The sequence below is a fragment of the Gallinula chloropus genome, assembly GCF_964237585.1.
Source record: "Gallinula chloropus genome assembly, chromosome: 3".
Classification (NCBI taxonomy): Eukaryota; Metazoa; Chordata; class Aves; order Gruiformes; family Rallidae; genus Gallinula; species Gallinula chloropus.
Window position 1 is genome coordinate 80,114,655 of NC_140087.1, and position 8,910 is coordinate 80,123,564.

The following is an 8,910-nucleotide window of genomic DNA, read 5'->3' on the forward strand; positions in this document are numbered from 1 at the left end:
GAGCCAAGAAAAGCGCTTAGGTCAGGCAAGGGATTTCCTCGGGCTCGTTCCGCGCGGGGCAGCGCTGCCTGCCCGCCCGCAGGAAGGCTGAGGCAGGTGTATGCAGACGTAACGCGGCCTGACCGCGCCAGGAGCGAAGCGAGGAAGACAGACGCAGAGCTGAGAAGCATTTCGAAGCCCGGCGGGCGCTTACGGAGGCTCGTCCCTCCGCGGGCCGGCAAGGCGCTGACGCGAGGGGCGGTGCCTGAGGGAGGAGCGGCGGGAGCCGGCCGGTACCGCCGTAACGGCCGGCTCCCGCGGGATGCCGCCTCACGGGCTTATCCTCCTTAGGTAAAACCGAAGACCGAGGCGCGGCCACCCCCACAAGAGCCTCCCGGTTGCTGCCGGGCGGAGCTGCTGCCGCCGCCGTAGTCGAGCCGTACCTCCTCCCCGCGCCGCGGCTCTAACGGCTCCGCTGCCCCCAAGTAAGATGGCTGCTGAGCACGAGCTTCTTCTCCCCTATCCAAAATGGCTGCCGGCTGCAGCCACCCCCCCCGCCCTACTCCGCCCTGCCCGAACGCAAAATGGCCGCACACCAGAAAGAGACAGAAAGAGAGTTTGAACGCGCCTCGTTCTCACGTGACGCTAAGAGTAACCAATGGCGAGCGCGGACGCCTCCGCAACAGCCTCAAGCCCGGGGAGGCGGGACGTGAGCAGCACTTCCGGGATGTGCCAGCCCGCTTCCGGCCGCTGGGGGTTTAAACGGGCGGGAGAGGGGCAGTCTTCCCCTGGTCTCGCTGGGGCGAGAGCTGAGGTGAGCGCTGGGGGTGGTGGGGCAGGTCTGTCCCTGCTTGCCGCCTCCGGGGGACGCGAGGAGAGCGGAGTAGAAAGCCCCGAGCGCGCCGTCCCCTACTCCCGTCTTCCCCGTCGTGCCGGTGCTCCGTGGCCACCTCCGGCCTGAGGAGAGCCGAGCTGCTCCGCCCCCCGCAGGCGTCCGCGCCGCAAGGTCGCTGGGACGCGGGGGCAGGCGTGAGGGCTGGGGGCGTGTGGCGGTGTGACCGGGGGCAGCGGGGTCCCCGCTACCGCAGGTTACGGGGCGGGCCGGCAGGGTCGCGGCCGCTGGCTCCGGCACCGCCTCGGGCGTGTACAGCCGAAGCGCGCCCGCCTCAGGTGTGTTACCGGCCGGCTGCGGGTCTGCCGAGCGGTGTGAAGCTGTGAAACCCCCTCAGCGCGACGGGGAGGGGGTTAGGAGGGCACGTCGCTCTTCTTAGTCGGGTGAAGTTGAGGAGGTGTAGGAACACGTACTCTGAGTTGTAGCTTTGTAACTGGTTAAACCGCCAGCTAACTGATACAGAACCTGAGTATACGTGCTGTTCCCCACACACACCCACCCGACATTTGGTATTTCTTGGTGTAATCCCATGGAAAATAGAGGTTTACCCATCCTTTCTATCCAGGGACGTATTTACTAGGCTTCTACTGATGCCTTGTGACTTCTGAAGATCAAGGGCTGAGGTAGTTGAGTGTAGCTGCTGCTCTGTGCGATATAAAGTGATGCCAGAAGCATTGCAAGTTGCTTGGCCTGCTAGTTAACAGTTCCAATTTCTGCTAGGAGCTTGATTAGTCATTGAATTTTATTAACTGGGGGGTGGGGGTGGGAACTGTGTGTTTTGGAACTGCTTTGGTTTAGGCTTCAAATATTTACAATCTGAAGCAGTAACATTTGTAGTTAGACAAACATGACAAACCAACAAAGCTTTAAGATCCAGCATGCCAAAGCTTGAAATAAATGCAGCAATTAGCATTTCAAGATGTCTGAATTGAGGTTATTTTTATAGCATTTTTTAATTTGAAGTTCACAAAGTAAGACTTTTCCTTGTTTTGTCCTGTGTTTTAATCATCCGCTGCACTGTAATTAAAGATATTAACATTCAGGTTCATCTGTTATTATAGGGGGGGAAAAGGATTTCTAGAATATATTTAAAATAATAAACTATCTTTACCTAGGTAGATGCCAGTTTGCAATGGGTCTTAAAACCATCTGGAAGGACTACAAAGTTCTGATTGTTATGGGAGCTGGCCTTGGGCTTGTGCACTGGGGGTGGTTTTACGTCAAGTCCAGTCCAATTTTCCAACCTGTGAAGACAGAGGACTTTGTTCCAGAACCTGGGATTGTGACATACGTGATGCAAAGCAGTCACAAAAATAAAGAGAAATAGCGTTAGTGCTATGTGTTGTGGGTAAGTTGCCTAAGAAGTTGTATCTGTGTCTTTGAAGTGGAAGATGAGTCAGTTAAATTGAGTTAAATGAGAATTTTCAGACAGAGGCAGCTATTTCTGCTCCAACTTCTAGAGTCTTATTCTTATGTTGCAGCTGTCTTAATCTGGTAGCTGCATCAATCAAAAAAATACATCATAAGTCTCAAACTACTCCTAAATCCCGCATGACAGCATCGATTAAGTGATGGTATGATAAGTCTTAAAGATATTTAGCAGCAAACTTAAGTAGCTTCAGTTCAGCAGACAAACTCTTGTGACTGGGTCTGCAGAATGTTCTTTCAGGTTCTAAACTGTCCAGAAATAATTTTGACTTTGCATAATAACATGTTCTGTGGTAGTTGCAACAGAAAACAGCATTTAAGTGTGAGAGAAGTTTAAATTCTGAAAAGATTAGATGGAAATGTAAATAAATATTCCTCTTGGTTTTGAAGTATTTTAAGAGCTAAAAAAAATTGTAAGAAACTTTTCTTTAAGAGGCAGGGGTTTCTTAAAGTTGTTTGAACATTAAAAGCTTTTGTTGCTGAAGGAGTTGCCTGGGAAGCAGTGCTGAGTAGTTTTTCTTGTGTATCAAGCTAAAAAAGTTTAATTTCGCTATTGTTTTGACTGTTATGTTTCATTGCAGTTTATAGCAAATGTGTAACTTCTATAATATAAGCTTTCATATATAACATTAATAGGTTTTCTCAATTAAGAAGTATTATAGTTGGATATTTGTCCTTATGTGAGTGCTTTGTGAAAATAAAATAGCGGTTTAGCCTATGCAATGTTGTCTTAAGATTATCCTAACACCTTTCTGGTTTTATTGTAGGTGTAACTAGCTTTGGAGCTTTTCATCTGTGAGTGCTGACAGAAGAAGAGATGAGGAAAGCCAGCTGGACTAGGAAGAACTTCCTGCTTGTGGCAGGACTGTCACTTATAGGTGTCCATTTTGGAAGCATGCTTGTCAACTTTTTTGCAAAAAAATCTGCTCGGTCACATTCAGAAGCTAAAAGGATCGTCATGAATGAAATAGCTTACTGCTGACACTGTGTATCGGTTTTGTAGTGGGATTTAAACCTCATTTTAAGAATTAGATCATAAGCTGGCCCAGAAATGCACTTTTTCACGTTGAAAATAACAATCCTTAGCTACACAGAATTCAAATGTACTACTTTAAACCTTAAAAATGCTGTGAATTATAGATCCAAGTCAAAATGAACTCTGGTTGGTTGGCCAGAATTAAAATCTTACTCTGAAAATGTCTCGTCTTGCAGCGAAAAAGCCTCCGTTATTTGCTAGGGAACCTTTAACTAAAGACGCCTTTAGTCAGCGGCTCTCTCTGCTGAGTGGGATGCTCAGATCTTGCTATGGCCCTGCTGGCAGGCTCAAACAGCTCCACAACGGTGTGGGAGGCTGTGTTTGCACAACTTCACAATCCTCAGCTATACTCAGTCGTCTTTCTGTCAGTCATCCCGTGCTAAGAGTTCTGACGGCCTCTGTACAGAACCACATATCCCGCTCCAGCGACTGTGGCTTATTTACTGCTGTTCTTTGCTGTAGTTTGATTGAGAACTTTAAAAGCCTAAATGTGGCAACTTGCACCATCATTAAGATAAGCAAGCATCTTCTGAGTTTGTGTATGGACTACCTCAAATCTGAGGCCTGTGGTTGCCGAGTATCTGTGGATTTTAGCAGTGTAGAGACTCTTCTTTGCTTGGTACGTAGTGTACTAACAAGCAAGCCTGCTTGCATGCTTAATAAACCAGAAGTTGATCATCTCACCATGCTGATTTTAAAGGCTTTTATGCTGACTGTTCCCTCTCACGCTGAGGCTAATGCAATTTTAGGCAAGTGTCTCATAGTACCTGTGAAAGGTAGAAGAGTTGTGGATTCTACGGTTCTTCCTGGACTATTGATAGAAGCACCAGAAATTCACTTGGTGAAACCACTCACAGTCAAAAGAACCTCTTCACACCTGGTCAAGATAGCAGTTTTCTGTGTGTCCATGGCAGGAGACCTCCCCAACACCGAGGAAGGAACTGTAACAGTCCATCATGGGATTTCTCTAGAAATGTCAGAGCTGAATCAGTTGCTTGAAGTAGGAAAGCAGCTGGTTAATGATGAAGTTGGCCTTGTAGTGTGCCAGAAAGTTATCCACCCATCCTTGAAACAATATCTGAAAGACAACCATGTCATAGCTGTGGACAGAGCTGGGCTATCTCTGATGGAACCCCTGAGTCGGATGACAGGTAACAAGCGAGTTTTCTATACTGAACTGTCCTCAATGTTCATCTCATAATGAAAATGTATCTAGGCTGGTGTCACTGTGAAGTAAGGAGTCTTATTTATGTCAGTATCCTATCAGCAGCTGAGCAAGAGTTGTTCTCTTCTATCTTGCAAACCATTCGTAAGGTGAGATTGGTCTTCTGCAGGCTCTAATGATGCACTGTGCCTGTGACTGCTGATTGCTGCATGACGAATATCCAATTATAGTAACTGTTTGTAAATAAAGATAATTTTCATATTCTCCAGTGAGAATAAACCAATTGGTTTTTCTTATCTTAAACTATCACTAAGTCTTGCACTTTGAAAATATGCTGGTGTCTGTTTGTGGCTTCCTGTGTAGGTTGAAATGTTAGGTGTTGAAGAATACATCTAATTTTAAAAGCCACGAGGAACACAATTCATGCTTTATGAAATGCAACAGATAGCTGTTGTGATGACAGTAATAGAGTTCTCTGCTCTTCTTAATTTGACAGGTTCAAATCCTATAGCTTCCATGCATTTGCTGTCTCCTGGCTATTATGGCAGCTTGAAAGATGTACGCGTTGAGAGTTTTGCTTCAAAACGTTTTGTGCATCTAATTCCTAACGACGCAGCTGTCTGCAGCTTGGTACTCTGCAACAGAAACGAAACAGCATGGGATGAATTGAAGGTAGGCAGATTTCTTTGGAATCTTCCTTGGTAAGTAATTTTTTAGTGGAAAAACCATGAGAAAGGTACGGTGAGTTTAAGGAAGTGATTTTTTTCAGTACATAAATGGAGTTGAGGCATAGAGGTTCAAGAAAGCCATTCAGAAACACCCTTGTTTCAAATTTCAAAGATTTTTCAAAGTCCTTGAAGTGCTTTTGTTTATTTAATGCCTCTGTTTTAATACAGGAAGTTTAGAGACAGCAACATTATCCAGCACTGGCCTCATGAACAGAATAAAAATACCCATTTTCATTCTCATTTCTTGGTCTATGAGAGCATAAAGAAAAAAAATGCCTAGCAAAAGGCAGCAGCAATACCTCCAGCTGTAGTCAAGTGTATCTTTGCAGTGAGTAGTTGCTCTAGAAATGTCATTGATACTGATTGAGTTGTTATATATAACCCTATTTTATGAAGAGGGAGAATAAACTACAGCACTTCTGTTTCTTCTTTTCCATGCTGAGTGTGGACAAATAAAGACAATTTTTCACCAAGCAAACATGTTTTTGGGAATCATTCACCAGCTTTATATCCAGATGTAATTGAGGTTTATAAAGTCTACCAGAAACTATGGAAAAATCTTATTCCAGTAGTTCAGTGGAGGCAAATTCTATTAATCATGATATGTCTAATGACAAATTCATATGGTTTTCAGCGTGCCTGTGAAACTGCAGAACATGTGCTACAGTTAACAATCAAGGAACCTTTGGCATTGTTAGGAGGTGGTTGTACAGAAACTCACTTGGCTTCATACATAAGACACAAGGTATGTAAGACATAAGGTTTCCTAAAGCTGCTTGGTATGTTTAGGAAATGAATAGTCATTCATGTAGAATAATTGCTACAGTTAAAACATTTGTCTTTCCTAAATTTGTTGCCTATTTGGTGTCTAGTAATATAAAACAAAGCGTTTACTTGAAGCACTATGCTAATTACTTATTTCAGACTTGCTAATACTATATTTGTACTTTTAAATCTATGTTTAGGTATTAGAGTGTTTTTGAAGTGTTAAAATAAAAATGTGTAGAATTTTTGTGGGAAAAAATAATTAAGAGTTCAGCTTTCACTTCTGTAGAGATGTTTCCTATTGTAGAATAGTCACATTTACACTTTTTTAGTTAAGACTGGCTCATCTGTTAAAAAAAGCAGGAGTACTATATATGTTTGTTTAAAATTACTTCTGTAAGGGTTCTAATGTTCTGATTTTGCTTTTGTTTAGACTTGTAGTCTGTCCACCAGCAGCTGTAAAGATATGGATTGTTCCTGGACACAGTACCAATTGGTTGCTAATGAATTTTGCCGCTCCCTGGTGTCTGTAGCTTGCTCTCTGAATCATGATGGTGGAGAAGTTCTCACAGACATGGTTTATGGACACTGTTGGTTTGTGCCATCAGGTTTTCCCTTGGCCTCTAATTGGTCAGATTTAGTTTCAAAATGTGGCTGTGGGATTAATGGTAACACTGAGAATCTCAACTGGAGGCTTTTGCAAGGCCAGTTTGGCTCTCCCCTTACACAGGGCTGTCCCAAAGCGCCCTTGGTAAGGGCTGCTGACTTTCTGACACTGGACTGTTTTGCTGCGAAGTGTAGTGGCCTACAAGTAGCTCTGGAGACAGCCAATCTGATTTTGGATCTCTCATGTGTAATTGAAGATCAAAATTAGCTCTGATCTTTTGTGAGTTGTGTTGCATAGCAAGATGTTTAATTGAAAGGAGGGTAATGTATTCAGATGTTAGGATCTTTTAAAAAGCTGGAATATGGACAACAGGCAGTAATTTTAAATCAAACAGCCCTTAAGTACTCTTCTGATTGTTAATCTTCTGTGGCCTCCAGGATTTTCAAATGTTTAATGCTTTGTTATGATGGTTAAATAAACAGTCAATCATAGTAACATATGAGCAAACAATGCTTCTAAACTTATTTCTTGCATCCTGGGAGATTTGAATGATCTCCTTTAGGAAACAAGTGCTGAATGTAAGGAACCCTGTGTGATATTCTCTGTGCTAAGCAAAGTTTTGAATGTTTGTTACCTCTTGTGACATCTTCAGAGGAAGGGGAAAATTGATTCACTTGCTGAGAAAATACATGCTAAAGATTGAGATTTATATAGTCTCAGCAACAGCTTTACACATTCAAAGTTCTACAACAAAAGTCTGTTATGGTGTTTTTGTAGGTAAAAAGAAGGCTTTCTTTAGCAAATAACTTGAGCCACTTGTTTAAAATTTTGTTCTGAAATCTCGTTCCCATTATGTTTTATGCACTTTCTGTTTGTAAATGCCCAGAAGAATTTAATTCCTGTGTAAACAAGCAATTTATTGAAACTCAACCTGAAGATCTCAAGGGAGCAGGTAGGTAATGGAAGATTTGAAAATAAATGGCAGACTGTTGAAAAACCTTCTCCAAAGTGCATCTTGATTGTCTTCTGTGGATTACAGGACAGATCATAAATGATGTTTATATTGTTTAAGCAAAGCTGCAAGAAAGAACATCCCACTTAGCATTCAATTAACTCTTTTGTGTGTGGCTTCTTTTAACGAAGCAAGGCTTTAAGCTGCTCAGGCTTGTTTTGATCTTTAAATAAGGCTGTTGAATGATCAAAACTTTATCATTTTCAGTTTGCATGCAAGATCAAAAGGGGTGTTACAATCTCTTGCTTAAACTCACTTTCTTTGCCCCTTTTCTTCTCCCTCTCTTCTGTCACAACCGTGTTGTTTGACATGTTTTTCCAGAAAATACCCAAGTTACTTATAGACGAGTCTGCTTATTTGTTATCCTGTCTCTTAAGTTTTTAATATATTTACTGAGTGAACCATAGAATTGTCTTGTATAACTCAGTTTTGAAATATGTAATTAAAAACAGATCTTTCCAGATCTTTTGTACAAAGACCTTTTCGTGTTAAGAGCATAAATAATAATTTTCTCACTGGAACAAATGAAGAGTTATTTAAAGTTCTTTATCTCTTTATGACTCTAAGTGATTGCTTTAGTGCTATGAGGCATCCTTTGAGAATTTGCAGAAGAATATTATAAGGGTTAAGATGGAGGCTGTTCAAAGTTGGTTACTAAAAAGGCTGCTTTTGTATCTTGATCCTCCCACATACCATGAACCATATGAAAGCATTAGGAATAATGAAGCTGAATGACGGTGGGACAGAAGACTGGGTAATGCTTCATCTCATTATGACTCTTGAACTCTAGAGTGTTGAATTGGAGTATTTTACTTCCCATAATAACAGCTTGTTATGCAGTGCAAAAATGTTGAGTTTAGTGACTACGCTGTAAAGTGAAAATTAAAACAGTATTTATGTAGAAGTAGTTGCTGGTGTTTTGTCTTGGTGTCTGAAGGTTCCTTCACAGCTATAAAACCTTTGTTAGATCTGATTCTATTTGTAACACACACCCCCTCACATATCTGATTCTATTTTTATTCCCTTCTCCCTCCTCGGTTTTAAGGAAATCACATATTAGAAAATTGTGGGTTTTTTTTTTAAACTAAATTTTTTGTGAGTAAGAATTAATTTATATTTAAGCCAAAGATTGTTTGAATCAAAGATTGTTTATTTATAGATAACTTTAATAATAATGAATTTTCGTCTCCCGCTATGGCTGAAAAGAATAAGCAAGCAGCTGGCACTGCTGTTTGCAGGCAGTTTGGGTTCAGTTTGGGTTCAGTTCTCACTGATGCTACAGTGTTCATGAACTTTTA

At 42.2% G+C, this 8,910-nt stretch overlaps 1 protein-coding gene across 3 annotated transcripts; it reads left to right on the forward strand.

Annotated features, from left to right (window-relative positions):
- Window positions 1-714: 714 nt before the first annotated feature.
- On the forward strand, window positions 715-8,511 carry MKKS (MKKS centrosomal shuttling protein). Of its 3 annotated transcripts, none has more exons than XM_084262266.1 (6): window positions 715-793; window positions 1,987-2,219; window positions 3,067-4,486; window positions 4,997-5,172; window positions 5,863-5,973; window positions 6,427-8,511. In XM_084262266.1, the coding sequence occupies exons 3-6, from the start codon at window positions 3,496-3,498 to the stop codon at window positions 6,865-6,867; spliced, it is 1,719 nt and encodes a 572-aa protein (XP_084118392.1). In that variant the 5' UTR covers window positions 715-793; window positions 1,987-2,219; window positions 3,067-3,495; the 3' UTR covers window positions 6,868-8,511. The 3 variants fall into 3 exon arrangements, with proteins under 3 accessions (XP_084118392.1, XP_084118393.1, XP_084118394.1); XM_084262267.1 differs by having other exon boundaries at window positions 746-793; window positions 1,991-2,219; XM_084262268.1 differs by lacking the exons at window positions 715-793; window positions 1,987-2,219 and having other exon boundaries at window positions 2,875-4,486.
- The last annotated feature ends 399 nt before the right edge of the window (window positions 8,512-8,910 follow it).